General features: G+C 59.7%; 7 protein-coding genes across 7 annotated transcripts; all 7 read left to right on the top strand.

The window, feature by feature from the left end:
* Nucleotides 1-402: 402 nt before the first annotated feature.
* Nucleotides 403-2,889, top strand: LMJF_25_0170 (putative cleavage and polyadenylation specificity factor; the record flags this gene model as incomplete). Its single annotated transcript, XM_001683717.1, has 1 exon — nucleotides 403-2,889. The coding sequence occupies one exon, from the start codon at nucleotides 403-405 to the stop codon at nucleotides 2,887-2,889; it is 2,487 nt and encodes an 828-aa protein (XP_001683769.1).
* Nucleotides 2,890-4,168: 1,279 nt separating this feature from the next.
* Nucleotides 4,169-4,816, top strand: LMJF_25_0160 (conserved hypothetical protein; the record flags this gene model as incomplete). The annotated part of the gene is made up of 1 exon (XM_001683716.1): nucleotides 4,169-4,816. One exon carries the CDS (start codon nucleotides 4,169-4,171, stop codon nucleotides 4,814-4,816), a length of 648 nt encoding a protein of 215 aa, XP_001683768.1.
* A 796-nt stretch (nucleotides 4,817-5,612) lies between these two features.
* LMJF_25_0150 (conserved hypothetical protein) lies at nucleotides 5,613-7,754 on the top strand (the record flags this gene model as incomplete). Its single annotated transcript, XM_001683715.1, has 1 exon — nucleotides 5,613-7,754. One exon carries the CDS (start codon nucleotides 5,613-5,615, stop codon nucleotides 7,752-7,754), a length of 2,142 nt encoding a protein of 713 aa, XP_001683767.1.
* A 776-nt stretch (nucleotides 7,755-8,530) lies between these two features.
* LMJF_25_0140 (conserved hypothetical protein) lies at nucleotides 8,531-8,920 on the top strand (the record flags this gene model as incomplete). The annotated part of the gene is made up of 1 exon (XM_001683714.1): nucleotides 8,531-8,920. One exon carries the CDS (start codon nucleotides 8,531-8,533, stop codon nucleotides 8,918-8,920), a length of 390 nt encoding a protein of 129 aa, XP_001683766.1.
* Nucleotides 8,921-9,902: 982 nt separating this feature from the next.
* LMJF_25_0130 (putative elongation factor) lies at nucleotides 9,903-11,807 on the top strand (the record flags this gene model as incomplete). Its single annotated transcript, XM_001683713.1, has 1 exon — nucleotides 9,903-11,807. One exon carries the CDS (start codon nucleotides 9,903-9,905, stop codon nucleotides 11,805-11,807), a length of 1,905 nt encoding a protein of 634 aa, XP_001683765.1.
* Nucleotides 11,808-13,212: 1,405 nt separating this feature from the next.
* LMJF_25_0120 (putative electron transfer flavoprotein) lies at nucleotides 13,213-13,989 on the top strand (the record flags this gene model as incomplete). Its single annotated transcript, XM_001683712.1, has 1 exon — nucleotides 13,213-13,989. One exon carries the CDS (start codon nucleotides 13,213-13,215, stop codon nucleotides 13,987-13,989), a length of 777 nt encoding a protein of 258 aa, XP_001683764.1.
* A 2,739-nt stretch (nucleotides 13,990-16,728) lies between these two features.
* Nucleotides 16,729-18,153, top strand: LMJF_25_0110 (conserved hypothetical protein; the record flags this gene model as incomplete). The annotated part of the gene is made up of 1 exon (XM_001683711.1): nucleotides 16,729-18,153. One exon carries the CDS (start codon nucleotides 16,729-16,731, stop codon nucleotides 18,151-18,153), a length of 1,425 nt encoding a protein of 474 aa, XP_001683763.1.
* Between the last annotated feature and the right edge of the window lie 625 nt (nucleotides 18,154-18,778).

Raw genomic sequence — 18,778 nt, 5'->3', positions numbered from 1 at the left:
AGCCGCGGTCGTGGCTTTGAAGTGGGTCTGTCACACTTCTGTTCCCCCGACTCCTGTCACCTCTACTTTCCTTTCATCGTTCTCTCCTCCCTTCGCCGTCTCTCCGCCTCTCTCTACGCCGCTGCCGTATTGCGCCATTTTCTGCTTCTGCTCCTGCTTTGCTCTCTGACCGCCTGCACCTCGCTCCCACTCCCGTGCCCCTGCACGACCTTTTCACCCCGCGGTGGCACTACTGAACCTTTCCTACGAGTGTCCCCCATCAGGCCGCGTAGAACGGGCTGGCAACTCTTCTGCCTCTCCCTCCTCTCTCTCTCTCTCTCTCGCCGCGTTATTTTGTTGTTTTGTCTTCGCTCCGTTTTCTCCGCTTCTCCTCCCCCCACCCCTGTATACGCTGTTAGAGCCATGCTGCGCGCCTCAGCGGGTAGTATTCAGTTCACTCCGGTGTACGAGTGCACTACCCCTAATGCGCCCTACGCCTACCTCGTTGACATCGACGGGGTGCGCATCCTCTTCGACTGCGGATGGAACGACGAGTTCGACACGTCCTTCCTCAACAAGCTGAAGCCGCACCTGCCAACAGTGCATGCCGTGGTCCTGTCGAGCCCGCACATCACCGCCTGCGGCGCCCTTCCTTTTGTCCTCAGCCACATCTCCCCCGGCACGTTCGTGGCGGCGGCCGGTGGCACATCCAAAATCGGCGTTCACAGTGTCCTGCACTCCTTCCTGTACCAGTACCCAAACTCGCACACGTTCACCCTCGCGGATGGGGAGGCCTTTACGATGACGGTGGATTCCATCTACCACAGCTTCCGTTCTCTCCGCGAGCCGTACGGCGGCAAGGTCACCGTGAAAAACGACGACGTCGAGGTTAACTGTTTCGCCGTCTTTGCTGGCCGCATGCTGGGCGGCTACAGCTGGACAATCAAGTACCAGATCGATGAGCTCTTCTACTGCCCTGACTTTTCGGTGAAGCCGTCGTACGCGCTGAAGCCGTTTGACGTGCCGACCACCGCGAACATTGTGCTTGCGAGCAGCTTTCCTTTTCACATGACCGGCGCGAATCGGACGACCAAATACGAGGAACAACTGAAGAGCCTCTTCAAGGAATTCCAGCACACCCTCCGTGGTGGCAGCGACGTTCTCGTCCCTGTGAACGTCGCAGGTCGTGGGCTGGAGGTATTGAACATTATTGTGCACCTCTTGGCGGAGCAGGGCGGCGACAAGTACAAGGTTGTGCTGGTGGCTGCCCAGGCACAGGAGCTGCTCGACAAGGCAGGCACCATGACCGAGGCTCTACAGGACTACTTGATCCTCGATGATAAGCGGCTCTTTGCCAGCGTCCTCACGTGTCGCAGCGCGGAGGAGGTGCTCCCGATCCAGGGCCCGAAGATCTGTGTCGCGGACGGTGCCTCCCTCGACTTTGGGCCCTCCGCAGAGCTGCTCGAGTACTTTGTGAAGGGGAACCGCGACGGCGCCGATCACCTCATTGTCTTGACGGAGCCGCCGCTGCCAGGGACGAACGCGGCCGTTGTCACTGCCGCCGCCGACGGCGAGCGTCTCCACATGCAGATCACGCGCCGCAGTCGGTTGAGTGGGGAGGAGCTAGAGGAGTACTACATTGAGCTCGAACACGAGATGGAGCAGCGCCGGCGCGAGTTGGAGGCGCAGAGCGCCTTCCAGATTGTGCAGGACGACGACGAGGCTGCAACTGCCAAAGGAGAAGAGAACGACGACGACGAAGACGACGGTGAATGGGCGGCGGCGGCGGCGGCGGGTCACGGCGGCGCAACTGAGAAAGCTGCCGCTGGCGTCGGCGCCACGGATGCTGGCGCAGCTGGCGCAGGCGGTGCTGCCGGCGCCGCATCCAAGGCAAAGGCGGCGACGACCCTTGGCTTGGTGTTGCCGCCCCCGCTACACTACCACTCGAAGCATCTCAGCTTTCCCGTGCTGGAGACGACGAGCACTCTGAGCGCGGCGGCGCTGAAGCGCGTCGATGTGACGTACGGACTCCCCGTCAGCGAGGAGGAGCAGGTCGTGCTGCAGAAGCGCGCGCCTGCGCGGCAGCACAGCGATGCGGGGCCAGAGGCGCTGCAGGTAGAGAACGATGCGCAGCGGCTCGCTAACATCCCATCGAAGGTGTCACGGGTTGCAGTGCAGGTGAACCGGCGCTGTCGCGTCGTCCTCTCCGACCTCAGCGGGTACCCCGACGCGCTCACGATGAAGAGCGTCCTCAAGACAAAGTGGACGTTTGCCAAGAAGATTGTCGGCCTTCGCGGCAGCGCCGAGGACGGACGGGCGTTCCTGCACTTCTGCCGCGCCGACAAGGCGATGAAGTGCGGCTCGAACGTTTTCAGCATCACCTCCTCCGGCGTGCCGCTGGAACTGGCGACGCACGTGTACTCATATGCGGTGCAGCTAGAGTCGAGTCTGGCGCGTAGCCTGTCGCGCGGCCTCCGCCGTGTTCGCGAGACAAAGTCGAAGAGCACGTGGGAGGTTGGGTGGGTCAACGGTGAACTCTCTGGCGTGCGCGCAGAGGCCGACCTCGAGGAGCCAGAGATGCAGCGCCGTCGCTCCGATCGGGCCATCTACTCCCTCGCCTCTGTGACAGCGGACAAGTCGCAGGCGTGCGCGACACAACGGGAGCAGCGCGGGCTGCAGAGCGGCTCCTTCTTTGTCGGCGACATGGACCTGCGCCGCTTGCGCGAGACGTCACGACAGGAAAGTGGACTGTACAGCGAGTTTCACAAGAAGGCGCCGCTTCTCGTCTTTGACGAAGGCGTGTGTGTCCGCAAAGGTGCGGACGGCACCGTCACAATCTCTTCCATCGCCACCCCTGCGCTGTTCGATCTGCGTCGCACTGTTTACCGGCAGTACTCGCAGGCGCTTTAGACGAGGAGGCGGTGGTAGTAGGGTTGCAGAGGCAGGCGACATCTGCAAGGACGCACTCACCTCTTTGGTCGGCGGAGTTGTATTGTCGTTGTCGTGCACGTGGATGCATGTGCTTGTGTGGGAAATGTGTGTGTAATCTGTTTGATTTAAGGGATGGCCCATGCTCATTGACTTCAAGGGAGGGAGGGGGCAATATCGGCACTAAAGCTGCATACACGAACTGCGGCCGTGAGTCGCCTGCACTGTCTTCGTCGTCCTGTGTCTGCGCGTTGGTGCGTGTGAGCAGATACTGCTAGCGGAGACGGCAGTAGTGTCTTTTCTCCTTGGCGCTCCCTTTTCCTTCTTGCGTGCACGTTGCTGCTCTTCCTGCACCATGACACATCCACAGACCAGCATTCCCCACAGTGACGGATAGAAAGCAATTCCGGCTCCTCCAATCGCACCACGCTCGCCCATCGCAGCTGTGGCAAGCACTTTTCATGCATATTCAGTTCCAGACGCCTTCACCACCACGCTCCTTCCCTCTTTCTGTCTCTCGGTTCTTCAGTCGCGGCCCCTGCTTCATGACTGCCGCACCTCACGGCCAGTGCTGCATGGCGGAGGTTGCACCTTCGCCTGGACTTGCTGTGGGCGAAGTAGCGGGAAGCGAGGGGGAGAGGTAGGACAGACCTTTGCAGCGGGGAGGCAACCAAACAGTCAAGCCAGCGTACGCATGATGGCCGGCACTGCGTGCAATCGCGCTCGCCGCACTTGGATCCCTCTCGTCTTTGTCACGGCTCCTCTCGGTCTCTCTGCGCGCCTGTAAAGATGTTGGCCACGTTGGGCTTCGCATGCGCTGTGTACTGCCGCTGCTCAACTGCCGTGTGTCCCGGTCTCTCTGCTTGCGCATGGCGGCGCCGCACGGTGGACAATCCTAAGCAAACTTCGACTCCACATCCTTTCTGTGTCTCATCTGTGGTGTGTGGGAACCGTTCGCCACACGCAAATACTTGTGCGCACCCCTGCCTCGCAGCCGAGATGTGACGTGCGCAGGGGTGAAGCCGCGTAAGGTGTCTTCTTGCAACTCTACTATCCGATTCAACGCAACGCGGCATCCTTCATAGAGCCAAAGGGAAGGCGAGGCTAACCTTTCGACGACGCGAGCTGCTCCTTTTGTTATTCCACCACTGGCGCCGCTGGTGGGGTATTATCGACATAGAAACAGCAGAGGCGCGCTGATGCTGCAGTGCTCTCTGCTTCCCTCTCTCTCTTTCTCTGTCAACCACAGAGCCTCCGGCACATGGCGGATGCAGCGGACACACTTCTCTTGTCGCTCGAGGTGGAGGCGGCAGCTGCCCGCAACGCCGAGTTGAGTCAAACGATTGAAATGCTGCAGGACGAAGTACTGCGACTCCGACGCGCGAACGCGTCGCTCCTCGCTTGCGATGCACGACATTGTCCAAAGGTGTCTCTGCAACCGGTGGAGACGCCTAGTGCGACGGCAGACGTGAGCCGCGACGAGTCGTCTGCGGCTGCCGATGCCCGAGAGGTGTTTGTCATCCTGGACGACTTGCTTTTTGAAATGGCTGATATTCGCTCCCGTATCATCCTAGACGAGCGCGTGGACTTGACACCACGGGCTTTTGACTCAGAGGCCACGGTGGCTGCCCACGCCAGGCGGTGCCTTGAGGAAGCACGCAAATTGAAAGAAGCGTTCGTCGTGAAGCAGCATAGTACGGCGGCGCAGGTGTCAGAGCTTCGGCGCGCTCTCGGCGAGCAGGCCGAGGCCAACCAGAAGCAAACCGCTGCCTCTGCTTTGCAGTGCGCCATGCTGGAGCGCAAGTATGATGAGTTGAAGCGCCGGTACGACGAGGCAGTTTCGAGGCAGGATGAGCTGGTGCTGGACGGTGTCATTCAGTCCCCCTCGCAAATGTTGCCGCGCAGCTGACTGTCTTGCAGCCGTGGGGCCGTGAACGCAGCAGTCTCTCTCGGCCGCCGGTGACAAGTTGCGGGGCATAAGCGAAAGAAAATGTCGTGGATATGAAGCACTTGAATGTGTAGAGTGACTGTTTTCGGTTCCCGCGTGTATCGCTGCCGCGCGGGTGAGCGCCTTTGTGTGCGTGGCTGTCACAGCATAGGCTGCTAATCTACTGTGGTTGTCCAAACGCGAGCAGCACGAGGTGTCCTCGTTGATGTGTGCCATTCTTTTTGCGAGTCTTTCGGGGTGAAGGGGGGGGGCGGCCGTCCCGAGGTGCGAGGAGGGGGTTTGTGGAGCTTGCCACGGCACCATCAAGGACAGATTCGTGTGTGTTTGTTTGTTTGTGTGTGTGTGTGGGGGGGAGGGGAGGATAGGGAGGGGCACTTCAGGAGCGCTTTTTGCTGCTCCTCCTGCCTGATGGATAACACACCTTTGGATGCAAGGTGTGCCGAGTGGCATTGCCCCTCGGGACGTGTATCGTTTTCTGTTTCGCCTGTTTCCCTCCGGTAGACGCTAGTGGCAATAGCGGAATAGACATCGTGGAGGTGTTGATTTCGTCACCTCAGCGGTGCAGCATGAAGCTCCCTCGCAGCTCCTTGGCTTTTCTGTGCAGCCCCTCCTTCCCTGGTCATGGTACCCCTCCCCCCTGTTTCTGCTTCTCACTGTGCGTCATTTCTCTGGGCCTTTTTGCTCCATATACTCCCCCTCCCTCCCTTTCCCTCCATCCGAGCTGGTTCACCCTCCCTCGAGAGGCCCGCTGCCCTACATGGACAGCGCAGACGCTGCGACAACAGCGGCATGGGCGTTTGCCGCCGCTCCGGCAGAAGGCGTGCCAGCTCTGGAGTTGCTTGTGCATGAGTACGCATGGCTGAGCGCGCTGCCTTTCGATGATCTTCTGACGCACAGTGGCTCTCATCAGGGGCGGCTGACGGGCGCACGGGAGCTGATGAGCTCCCTCCTGTCGGTGTCGATGCCGTGCCCTTCGCCTGCGCAGGGGTCGCTGTACGTGGTCCTGGCGTCACGCGTGTACGTGGCTCTGTACTTGGATACGGTGGAGCGTAAGCGCCGACTTCTACACTCGGAGAGGTCGGATACGTTTGCTTGTGTAGACGAGGGCTTTTTTCTTGCACGCGTGCACGCTACAATGCAAGCATGGACGCGTGATCTCGTCCCCTTTCTCGTGCACTCGGTTCTGCCGTGCCTGCATCTTCGCGACGCGGAGCCTACCACGGTCAGAGCTTCGAACCCACTAGATCGTTCACCGACTGCGCCAGGCCTGGCATCGGACGATGACACCGAAAGCAAGCCCGCAGAGCAGCAGAGGGATCTGCTCGAGGCACTTCATGTGTACCGCGTGCGCGAGGAGCTCGTGCGTCTGGTCGTCGCGCTCCACAGCACTACAGGCGACGAAGATGATGCAGTCGGCGCGCTGTTGCTGGCAGCGTACGCTACACTGTGCAGCACAGAAGTCTGTCCCTCCCTGGCTTTGCCACGACCACCTCTTCGAGGGTCAACGACCGCCACCCTGCAACAGTGGCGCGCACGCTTTTTGCAAGAGATGAGCCCGACTGCCCCGAGCAACGTGGCAGCTGGGCGTCAAGCCCCATCCGAGACGGAGGTGGACGGCGACCTCGGCGCCAGTTTCACCCAATGTCTCGCGCGCCTCCGCGGGGTTGCGGGCGAGGTGCACTGCTACCCCTCCGGCGACTCTCTTTCGTTTGCCCTAGCTGCTGTGCAGGCTTCCGGGCTCTCCGGTCGCCATCGCGGCACATTGCACCTCGCTGACGTCGAGAGGGGCACCGCGCCACCGGACAGCACCGCAGCCAGCCTCGCAGTGGAGCACGATCGAGAAGTAGAGGCGTCCACGCTGGTGGCACTGGACGCAGTGGATGCCCATTCAGGGGAGGCCGCGGCAGGGTCTCCGGAGGAGTGCTTTTCTTCGCCGCTGTGCCGACAGGGAGCGCTGTTGCTTCTCTCTGACATGCTTCGGCACCAGCTCACGGCGGCGGCGCAGCCGTCATTCGCTTACTCGGTGTCCGCTTCGTCGCTGCTTCTCGGTGTCGCAGATGTGTACATTGTAGCTCTGCGTTGCGCGCGCAGTGCAGCCGCGCTCCTGCGGCATTTCCTTTTTTTGCACGATCTTCTATCCGCTGTGCCCAAGTACACGCTCTGCTGTGCCGAAGAGGCGCAGCTCCGCGAGCTGCAGGCCGGTGGGCAAGGGGGGCTCGACTCGTGCCACACGAGGCGCTATGAGGCGCTCTTTGCTGTGGCAAGGGAGCTGCTAACGATCTCCGCTCTGTGCCCCGTCGATGAACACCGACGAATGGCTCGCACGGTGGCACTGGAGCTCCTGGAGCGACTCGAGGAGCGGACGCGGGTCCGCATGCACGGCTCGCTGATTGCGCTTTGCCCCTACCCGTCCATCGCCCGCTTCTTTCTTGAAGAGTTGCTGCGTGAGTGGCGTGCGGCGCAAAGCGAGGGCAATCATCTCACCGAGGGACAGGCATCACCGGTGCACTCGTTGATGCCTTTGGTGATTCGGGAATGCGTCCAAGCTTTCCTCACGCAGGTGTCGATGGGCACGAGCGGCTTTGTGGACCCGCTCGTTGTTGCGCTGAACTTTGTGCGCGTGGAGGTGAGTCAGCAGACATGGATTCGCTCATCCTGCACGCCGGCTGCGATGTCAGCGGCTGACGATAACGATGCCTCTGTGCGCTGCGCATGGTGCCAGCTGCTGCGTGCCCTTCGTGAGCAACTTCTTCCTCGATGTCACACACTCATGACGAACGCTTCGACTGCATCCGAAGAGCATCAGACGAAGTCCTTTGCCGTGGAGGTGTCTCTCACGCCGCTTGACTTGTTCTCGCTCAGCTGCGCGGTCGAGGGTCTCGAGGAGGTGCTAGCGTAGCGGTACGTGCCCGCGTGCTGTCGCATTCATGTGTGTGTGTGTGTGTGTGTGTGTCAGAGGTGCGAGTCGTGCCCAAGGTAAAGGCTGACTTCCCACATGGATTCGTTGGCTGAGGAGAAGAGGTGGGAGTGATGCGGAAGTGACGAATGTGTCCCGAAACGCAACCATGCCGCTGCCGCATACTACTCGCATTCCCCGAAAAGAAATACGGCGCGAAGGAGATGTCGTATTTTAATGCTTTGCGCGCAACCCGCGTCCGCCACCCTTTTCCTGTGGTAGTCCGGTGTGGACGTTTTTTCCGGGCAGAGGTAGGATGATGATGTGTCATCAACACCTGCATTTAGCGCCGTCGTGGTAGTAATGCTGTTACTCCAACGGCGTGGCTCCTTAGTGACTCCGTCATGTTGTTCTCCGGGACGCTGGGACCCTCCTGCGCCACAGCTCGCGCGTCTTTTTGTTCCATCCATGTACACCCCGGCGCCTTCTCATCTTGTTCGCCTGTGGATTGCCGCTTGCAAACGACACACTTCACCCCCCCCCTCCCCTCCCTCCCTCCCACGTCGCATCGCAACCAACACATCTATACGTTGGGGTACACATGCTCACCTGTGCAGCCACAGAGTCTATCCACGTTCCCTATAGGCGAAGCCTGTAGCGTAACAACAGCGCCACCACAGTTGTCGCTGGCGCCGATCTTTCTTGTCCGTTTCCCTCTTCTCCCTCTATCACGTCTCAGCTCATTTGAGCAAACGCGCCGGACCGACACGGCGTAGACAATGCTGCGATCCGAAGTGCTCGACGCCGAGGTGGCGAAGAGTGTGGAGGCCTACTCGACCGCGGTGACACCGTTTGTGGAGCGGCGAAGTGGTCTGTACTTGACCAAGTTCGAGGTCGCCCGCATTATCGGCGAGCGCGCCAAGCAGATCGCCAGCGGCGCCGCCATGTCGCTTCCCGGTACCGGTTCTGGTCTGGATTCTGTCGAAACGGCGGAGCGCTGCACCAACCCGCGCTCTCTCGCGGTAGACCCGGTGATGATGGCCAAATACGACCTCTTGCAGCGTAAGATTCGAATGCTGGTGCGTCGCGTATGGCCGGATGGCGCCGTCGAAACGATTCCTGTGAATGAACTCATGGTAGACGTGACTATGCTGGACCTGCAGTACTAGTCGATAGCAACCTGCTTCTATTGGTGCTTTGTGTGTGTGTGTGTGTGCTGCGCAGAAGTGCTGTGTGCTGCCGTGTGTTGTGGTGTGATGGCGGCTGCGTGTCTGTGCTTGGGGAGAGGGTAGCGGGGAAAGATGGAAAGGAGAATGAGCAAGGAGCCTCACAAGCCGTCGTGTCGTGAACCCTGCAATCAACCTGCTCCTACCTCGCTCTCTCCAGGCTCCATGCGATTTGGTGCCGTCTACCCACTCTCCGTCACCCCTGGTTCTCCTTTGGTGCTGGTGCATAAGGTTAATTGTCGGCTAAGGCACCGTACGCTCTCCCCTCCTTGCCTGCGTTCTCTTCTTTTTTTTCCGTGAATGCTGGTCCACCCCTCCGAAAGCGGGAAAGAGAAGGTAGACGACTTGTCTACCTTGATGCAACTGAACGTGAGGTTACGGAGTTTACCAGCGTCTCCACATGGGCCACACATCTGGCTGCGCTGCTGTGCTCTCGCATGATACGCGACCACCCGCTCATGAGCGAGGCAACGAGCCAGAGCGGCACTCCCTTTCGTGGCGCGTGAAACGAAGAGGTGCGCGGGCTGACTACTACCACCTCCTTCGGCGTCCCTCGTCTCACACGTGGTGCTGTGCGACGGACCTACTACCTTCATCTGCACCCCCCACTCTTCGTTTGGTGTGTTTGATTGTTCGCCCCACATGGCGATGCGGCGCGCTCGTTGGTGATGACATCCTTTGTTGCTCTTGCGTGGCTCGCGTCCTTGTGCGTGCGTGTGGCCATGTGTGTGCCGCTCGATTTTCCTACTGAGCTGTGTCTTTCATTTTGTTTTGCCCCTGCCTTCTGCGTGCGTGAAGGGAGCTACCGTCAGCCGACACTGTCGATGAGGGCCACTACGCATACCGACACATCGCGCCTGCTCTAGTGCCTTTCCTTGTGTTGCGCCTACTCGCCCTCGCTTCCGTCCTTGCTTTGCGGTGACGAATGCGCCGATTTTTCGCGTCTTCTCTGTGCGTCTCGGCGGCGCTGGCGCGATGGATGCACACGCGGGATGACGTGCGCAACATCGCGGTTATCGCCCACGTGGATCACGGCAAGACGACCCTCGTGGACAGCATGCTGAGTCAGTCCGGCACCGTGGCGAACGCGCACAATCGCGTGATGGACAGCAAGGATCAGGAGAGGGAGCGCGGCATCACTATCTTGGCCAAGAATACGGCCATCCTCCTGGACAATGGAAAGCGTCGCATCAACATTGTGGACACACCTGGTCACCTGGACTTCTCTGGCGAGGTGGAGCGTGCGCTGCAGATGGTCGAGGGCATTATCCTCTTGGTGGATGCGAAGGAGGGTGTACGTCCTGGCACGCGCTACGTCCTGCGCAAGGCCCTTTCTCTCCACCTGCGACCTATTGTATGTCTCAACAAGATCGACAAAGACGACCTCAACATTGCCAAGACGGAACAGGCCGTCGAGGACTTGTTCCTGGAAGCAGCAGAAGATGAGAACCAGCTGGATATGAAGTTCTTGTACGGTTCTGGGCGCAGCGGGTACATGAACGAGGATCCCAAGAAGGAGGGCACGCTGACGCCGCTCTTCGACACCATCTTCAGCACAGTGCCTGCACCCAAGACGGATGACGATCAAGCCCTGCAGATGCTAGTCGCCCAGGTGGACGAAGACGAGAAGAACAACACGAAGCTCGCGATTGGTCGCATCTACAACGGCACCGTGCAGACCGGCGACGTCGTCACGGTGGCGCTCGAGGACAAGCAAACGGACGCCTTGGTCAAGTCCATTCACCTCTACTGTGGTGTGCAGAAGATGCCGGTGACGAGCGCCAGCTACGGTGACATCTGCATCCTCGAGCTACAGGAGCCGATCGGGATAAAGGTGCCGCTAAAGATTGGTGGCACGATCGGCAAGCAGGGCGCGGTGAAATTGTTCCCGTACAAGAAACCTGATGACCCAACGTACAGCCTTGTCCTGCAAGAGAGTGAGGCTAGCTGGAAGGGCAAGGAGGCGGCGGAGTCTATGGGAAATATCACCGCCATCCAGCGCCGGCTCGACCGGGAGGCAATGGTGAACACTGCTCTGCAGCTCAAGAGTCTTAACGCCAAACAGATCACTATGTACGGCCGCGGCCCGCTGCATCTGTCCGTCATCATCGAAGACATGCGGCGCGAAGGGTACGAGTTCGAGATCCAGGCACCGCGGGTGCTCACGCGCGTGATCGACGGGGTGGAGTGCGAGCCGTTCGAGCGGCTGCTGCTGGAGTTCAAAGACAACCTGGTGTCTGCCGTCGTTTCGTTTTTGAGCTCCAAGATGGGCGAAATCGGCGAGATCGAGCCGCTCTCAAACGGGCGCGTCCTCATGGAGTGCGTGATGCCGGTGCGTCTCATGTCGAATGTGCCGCTGAAGTTCCACACCCTCACTGGTGGTGACGGTGTAATGAACCATCACTTCGACTCGTACCGTCCCATGGCCGCCATCGAAACGGAGCGGGACACGGGTGCTCTTATATCCGTAGACAACGGTGAGGTGACGGACTGGTCGCTCTCCGGCTTCAGCACGCAGGGACGCTTCTTTGTCCTCCCTGGCGACCAGGTGCATTACGGCCAGATCGTCGGTGAGAACCAGAAGACAGCGCTGCAGAACCTGGGCGTGAACGTGTGCAAGCGCAACGAGCAGCTTGGCGGGATGCGGGCCAACGCCAACGACAAGGCGAACAGCAAAAGGGGCGCCTACAGCGCGGCACGCTACAACTTCGAGGACTGCGTCGCGTGGGTCACGGATGATGAGCTAGTTACCGTGACGCCCAAGTCGATTCGCATGCGCAAGCCGGGCTTCAACGGCAAGACTAGCATGCGCTCTCTAAGGAAGAAGTGAAGATGCACGAATGCACGCGCACATGCACTGATGCGTGCTGAGCGAGTTCTTCTCTGTACTCCTCAGTGCGTGTGCGCGCGAGTACCTCTGCCAAGTTTGAGAAAAGTGGTCGGGTAAACGCTCGAAAAGGCGGAGAGCGGAACGCATGGCAGCACGGCGACAGAAAGCCGAACCGTGTGCGTACTGGGCCTTCTCTGCACCGTTCTTTTTCTAGAGCGCACAAAACCAAAGCGCTCGTAGCCCCGCCCTGCTGCGGAGTGCCATCGCATGGTGAGTCCTGTCTGGTGCCATGCTTGCGACGCGGATTCCACATAAGCGAGCAATAACTAACCAAACGACAAAGAAATGAATGACGTGTTGTTTGCCGTGAGAGGTTTGGTGCTGCCGTGTTGTCGTCGGCGTTTTGATATATATATATATATATATGTGTGTGTGTGTGTGTTGTGCTCACAGTCTTTTCCTTATCTCGCTCACATTCTGTGCCGTGCGCGCTTTCGTTGTTCTCCTTTGTTTGTGTGCAGTGGTGCATGGGCATGGGGCGCCGCTCATTCTCTCGCTACTGTTTGATTCGCATTGGCGTGTGCCGTTGTGTGCTTACACGCGCAGAGAGGCGGAGGGAGAGGGTCAAGCGTCCATGAAGCCCTGCCTTTGAACGATGCACCTCGCTCACTTACATCCAGCCACACTTCCATGAAGATGTGCGCAGCCACGCGCTCCCTCCCTACCACGAAAAAAAAATGTGAGGTGTACGAAGTCTTTCGCTTTTTTTTATGTGTATGTGTGTGTGGTAGTGGTGGTGGGGTGCGGGATCGCGGTGCGACCTGCGGAGGGATCGAAAGGCGGGTGCTGTGGTCTGCCGAGGGCGAGTATGCGTGTGGTTCGGATCGCCGTCGCGAAGATGTGGCTTCCACATCGGTTGCGGCGAACGTGCCCTGAGCGTGCGATCGTGTGCGCAGGTGTGTCATCACCACCTATCGTTTCCTCGCAGCCCGCGCTGTGCTGCACCTGCGTTGCTGATGGCCCTCTTCCCTCATGCTAGTCATGCGGATTACCATGGCACCTCTTTTTCTTTTCTCGCCTCCACCCTCCCGACATCACACATGTGCACGGGCGCCCGCGCATCCGCCATCCTCTTTTCCTCACCTCACTGCTTCCTCCTCACGATAGTGCATCCCAGCAAGAAAGTGCCACCTGCAGTACACCTGACACCCGCCCCTTCCCTATTTTCCGCTTCTCACTCGTGGGACCCACCACAACCACGCACCCTCGACGTGCGCCTACGCAAACCTATTTCTGGAGGAACTCGCTCCCTCCCCCACTGTGTCTCCAAAAGCTTGCACACGTAGGACTTCGATTGCCAAGCGTTCGTAGAAGCCTCCCTGTTCCTCCCACGATCATCGGCACAATGTTCCGCACGATCCCGAACTACCTCAAGGTTGCGGTGTGCGTGAAGCGCGTCGTGGACTACACGGTCAAGGTGCGCGTGAAAGACAACAAGGTGCAGACGGCCAACTCGAAAATGAGCGTGAACCCCTTCGACGAAATTGCGATCGAGGAGGCGATACAGCTCAAGGAGAAGAAAATTGCGGATGAGGTGGTGGCCATCACGATTGGTGGCAAGAAGGCGGAGGAGGTCCTGCGCACAGCCATGGCCCTTGGGTGTGATAAAGCCGTGCATGTTGTCATCCCGGACACCGCAGTGGACTCCGTGGAACCGCTGGCGGTGGCTCAGATACTTCAAAAGCTGCACGAGGAGATCATGCCGGATATTTGGGTGCTGGGTAAGCAGGCCGTTGACGGTGACTTCGGGTGCACCGCGCAGTTGCTCGCCGGGCTGTTAGACGTCCCGCAGGGCACCTTTGCTTCCAAGGTAGAGGTGAAGGATAAGAAGGTAACTGTGACGCGTGAGGTGGACGCCGGCCGGCAGGTGGTGGAGCTGTCGATGCCGTGCGTTCTGGCGGCAGATTTGCGCCTCAATACACCCCGCTTCCCGAAGCTGCCAAACATCATGAAGGCGCGAAAGAAGCCCATCGACACGAAGGACGTGAAGGCACTCGGCGTGGACATCACGCCCCGCCTCTCAACGGAGACCGTGACCGAACCCGCCGCCCGCAAGGCCGGCGTTAAGGTGAAGACGGTAGACGAGTTCTACGACAAGCTGCTCGCGGCAAAGGTGCTCTAGTTCCATGTGAGTCGCGTCGTTTGTGAGGTGTGGATCGGAAAGCATCTTGTGCAACTGGATGGACTGTGTGCACTGAAGAAGGAAAAGTTCTGATAAGACTGGTGCTGCAGTGACTCTTTCACACGCCTAGTGACGATGATGCACACACGGAGCACGGCAAACGTTTTCTCGTTTTCGGTGTACTGATTTGAGGAGGAGACGAGCGGGCACTTGGCAGCTGGCAGAGAGGAGGGCCACCGCGCATAGGCCTGCACACACCGACACACAAGCACCCGTCCAAACTAGCAAGGGGTGCAAGAGGAGGCACCGTTAGACAAGACTCGGATGCAGGGCTGCGGCGTCCTCGATCCACTTCGTCCCCTTTGTTGCTGGAGCTCCGCGGCTCTTTTCTTCTTGCTTTCCCTCTCTTATCACGCTCCGAAAGCGTCTCTCTCTCTCTCTCTCTCTCTCGCGATTCTGCGCGTGAACACACCCGTCGTTGTTTTTCTGGACCGCTACAGAACATGAAGGCACCTCACTACTATCACCACATGTCCTCTCTGGATTTTCGCGGCAGAGTCGCCCGAGGCGTGTGTGTAGGATAGCCCTGGTTGTAAGTCTCGCAGCGGAGGTGGCCTGGAAGGTGGGGAGCAGAGACGAAGAATTGAGGTGTGCGTGATCTCGGAGGGAGGGGTGCGCATGAATGCATGAAAAGCTGTCTCCTCTGGCTCTCTGGGCTCTCCCGCTCTTCTCGGATTTCCGCCTCTCTTTCCGATATCGTTCTCTCTCGTGTGCGCGCGCGTGTTTCCGTTGTGAACGAAGGGACGTTGTCTCGCCTGTTTTATCTCAGCCCCTCCCGCGGTGTCGTTTTGCTCACTTTTGTCTCGCCTTCGTTGCCACCCCGCCCTCGAGGCAACGAGCCGTACGTGTTTGCCTCCTTCGCCCACCATGTTCATCATGGGTGCGTACTCTTCCTCTCCGCGGGGAGGGGGTCTGGGCTTGTGCTGCGCCAGCAAGAGTTGCAGCCGTGAGCCCGCGTGTACCAGCTCACTACGGATCGTGCCAGCGATTCGACACATACACGCATCCGCCTCCTGTTGTGCTCTCCTTTAGGACGACAAGCTGCGAGCGGCTTGCACGCCGGCGCATGTCCTATGCACGGGCCGCCTTCCGCCTGACACGCGGTCTTGTGTAAGAGGCGCGTGCACACGGGAGAGCGTGGGGTGCCCGATGCCGCCACACCGGCTCATTGTGTCGCTCCATCTGTCGCCGGCACATGCTGGCAAGCCATCCTGGCAACGGCCCCCGCGCCTCCCACTCCCCACCGGCAACAAGGTTGTGCTGCAAACAGGCCGCATGATCCGCAAGCGCGAGCACGGTGCTTGACGCGGTGTGCAGCACTGCTGGCAGGGTGTGCCCCATGCCAGCGTGGAAGCCCAGAGGTCAGCAGGGCGCGAGCGATGGCCGGCGAGAGGCGCGGAAAAGTGCGTGCCGATATGAGCCCCTCCCCCCCCCTGGGCTGCGATGTGGGGCGTCTCCACGCGGGCTCATTGGGGTGCCGCGGGTTGCAGCGACTAAGTGCGGAAGATAGCATGCAGGCCGGGCGCTGGGCGGACGCTGGCGAGCCTCTTCCACGACCTCATCCGGGATGCACCTGGACCACCGCCTACTACACACCGACGACAGAGGCCACCGCCTCGACCCTGGAGCAGGACCGTAGACGCGGTGCGCTCAGGTGAAGGCATGCCGACCACCCCATGTCCCTCTGACGCCGACGGCGCCGCAGGTACCGCGGACGACGGCGTGCAGAAGGAAGAGAGGAGCCGTAAAGCACGCGGCCCCGATTCGGCGGCGGGATCGTTCGTGCTAGACGCCGAGGCTGTAGCTGTAGCCGTAGCGGGAGCGTGGTGGGTGGGGTGTGTGGCTGCGCATGCGCGTGTCTGCCTGGACTTGTTCGTGCTGGACTGACACGATGACGGAGACAAAACGAAAAGGACGTCCAGGCGCGCTCTTCTTCCTGGCTGTCTCTGTGAAAGATGTGCGCATGCACACCGTTTAGGCACGGTGGCACGGATGCATTTTGAAGACGCTACTTTTTCTGTTTGTTCACGCTACCGCACGTGGTTCCCGATGTTTGTGTTTGCTTCACTATCTCGTGTGTGTGATTTCGTGTTTGCGGTTGCGTTTGTGTAGTGTTGCGGGTATGTCTCTAGATGTATGTGCACTTGTACGGCTGCGCAATGCTTCCCACCGAGAACGACCACTCTTCTTGAACACTCGACACGTGGCGCCGCTTACCCCGCTGGTCGTTCTTCAGCGATCGGTTGCACTGAGTTGTAGCGTCTCCTCGGCATATCATCCACTGCCCCGCTCCCGCTCTCGGCTCTCTTCCTTTTCAGCGCCAATGGCGTTGGTATCCTTTCTTCTCATCTTTCCGTCTCTCTTCTGTTGCGTGCCCGGTGCTGTTAACCTGCTCTGACACGCACATGCAAACACCGATGCGTTCCTTTCTCTTCTTCACACGCCACTCTCTCCGAGTGCGTGTGTGCGCGCCAGACAGTGACTGATCCACTAGCGCTCTTCACGGTGTCCGGCTACTCCTCGTCGCGTGCGTATATGCACTCTGTGCTGAAGGTGACAGGGTGTGGAATAGAAGGGGCAAACACTCTCCGAGAAGAGTCGCAGAGCGGTTCAGCCGCTACCCACTACTTCGTCCTGTTCACCCTTCCGCTAACGAACACCGGCTGTGTCTGAAAGGACATGCGACGCACGTATTATGTGGCGAAGATATCGCCGGTGCCCGTAAAGGATGTCGCTTACGCGTCCTCGAAAGCGTATCATCCGCGGTACGCGGTGCCTCGGCAAATGACTCTGAGCTCCTCGTTCAACACTGTGACGGACAAGAACCGCTTCACCTCATTAGACCTCTTGCTGCAGAAGCTTAGCGGCTACGTCGGGCGCCGCCAGTACAAGATGGCGTCCGATTTAACACAGCATTTGGAGAAGTTCAAGAAGCTCGGCATCGACTGGCACGAACTCAAGTTTCTCCAGCGAGACGAGCTCGTCGAGCTGCTTAGTGGGCCCATACGGCTCAACCACGCGGAGCGCGCGGTGCTGCTCGTCGCATTGGATGCAAAGGTGTGCGGTGTGCTCTGCCGAGATACAACGCGACACTCCACGAAGCTGTGCATGAACCCCGGCCTGGCAGAGCACGGGTGGCGCTGTGGACAGGATGGGCACACAAACGACGTGTACTTTGAAGGCAAGGTGCAGGCGAACCCGGCGGTGCTGCAACTGGCACACCGCTCGGCTGCTCGTGTGGCGCGCCGTGATGGCGTCGACGTGGAGGTGCGGCATGAGCCGGACTTCTCCATAGTGGGCCGTAACTCGGCTCAGCTGAACCCGCGCATCTGGAATGCACCGGAGCATAACACGTTTGTCGTGACACCGATAGGGTTCGAGTTCCGCGTCCACCCCGACGACCCGCGCGCCCTGCACCAGATCGAGGAGGCTGCCGCCGAGTGGGAGCTGCACCTCGAAGTTGTGCAGCAAGTCATCGCGGAGGTACTGGAGCTGTACGCCGTGGAGCGGGGGGAGCAGCCGCTACATTTGGTGCCAGGCGAAATAGGTGAGCCGGATGTGCCGGAGGTGTACAGTAGCGGGTTTCACGCGCGACGATCCTCCTCATCGCAAACCAAGGCAGACGATACAATCATAGAACACCGCATGATGACCGCGAGTGGGGCGGAGAAGCCGTGGTTTCAGACACCTCTGCCGCAGCGATTCAAGCGTGGGGTGCCGGAGCTGCTTCCTTTAGCGCCAACAATCATCTTGCACAGTGCCTTTCGGAGTATCGAGCGCGACATGAGCTCTGCCGATGTGAATTGCCGACTAATGCAGCCGGTCGTCGATGTTTCGTGCCTCGTGCACCCGAACGCGTGCTTCTGGTGGAATGCGGAGGAGGAGGAACGCTCGACAAGACTGATTCTCGACTACGCCAAGCGCATGCCATTCGCACTGCCGTTCAACTTGTATTTCCGCGTTGACTCCGCCAAGGTGCTTCGTGCGAAGCCGGCCATGGTTGAGGAGAGAGACAGCTTACTACGTGCAAAGTTACCGCTCTTCGACTTGCGCCAGTTTCGCTCCGTAGCACGGACAGCAGCCGCCGATTCGGATAATCCGTGACACGGCACCGAACGCGAGAGTGTGTGTACTTCTCTGCATGTGTACCGTCTCTATGAGGCTGTGCACATCGACGGAGGTCGAATAACGGTGGCGCCGGCCGGTGGACACCGACAGATTTGAGTAAAGCCGGAGAGAGGCAGAAAAGGGATGCCGAGCGGCCGAAAGGCCGCTTGTTGACGGCAGCGAACGCAGGCCATCGCCTGCGGCACTTGTTTGCCATAGCTTTCCCCGACACGGCACACGCGGCGGGTAGAGAATTTCTGGGGGCTCCAGGCAGCAGTATGACGGTGGTGTTTTCCTTGACCTCCGCCCCTTGAAGGGCGAGCGCCGCGTATGCCATTCGTTTGCAGCCCATGTGCACCGTTTATTTTTCCTCTGCTTCCTAACCCTCGTGCCTCCATTCGCCTTCGCACTCACGTGCTCCTTCCCCTGCCGCGGATGCACATGCGCCTTCACAGCCACAGGCACACACGCTCTCTAAACACGCCTCATCGGCGACGTTCTTATCTCTCTCCCTCTCTCTCGACAACCCAAGGCTGCGTGGACTCGTTATTGGTTTGGCCCTCTTGTGCTCAGTCAGTGGTCTGTTTGCCTCCTCCTCGTCGCTGCGCGAATTCGAGTAACC

This window comes from Leishmania major, chromosome 25, assembly GCF_000002725.2.
Source record: "Leishmania major strain Friedlin complete genome, chromosome 25".
Lineage (NCBI taxonomy): Eukaryota > Euglenozoa > Kinetoplastea > Trypanosomatida > Trypanosomatidae > Leishmania > Leishmania major.
The sequence above is the reverse complement of the archived record's forward strand: the minus strand, read 5'-3'. Positions and strand labels throughout refer to the sequence as shown.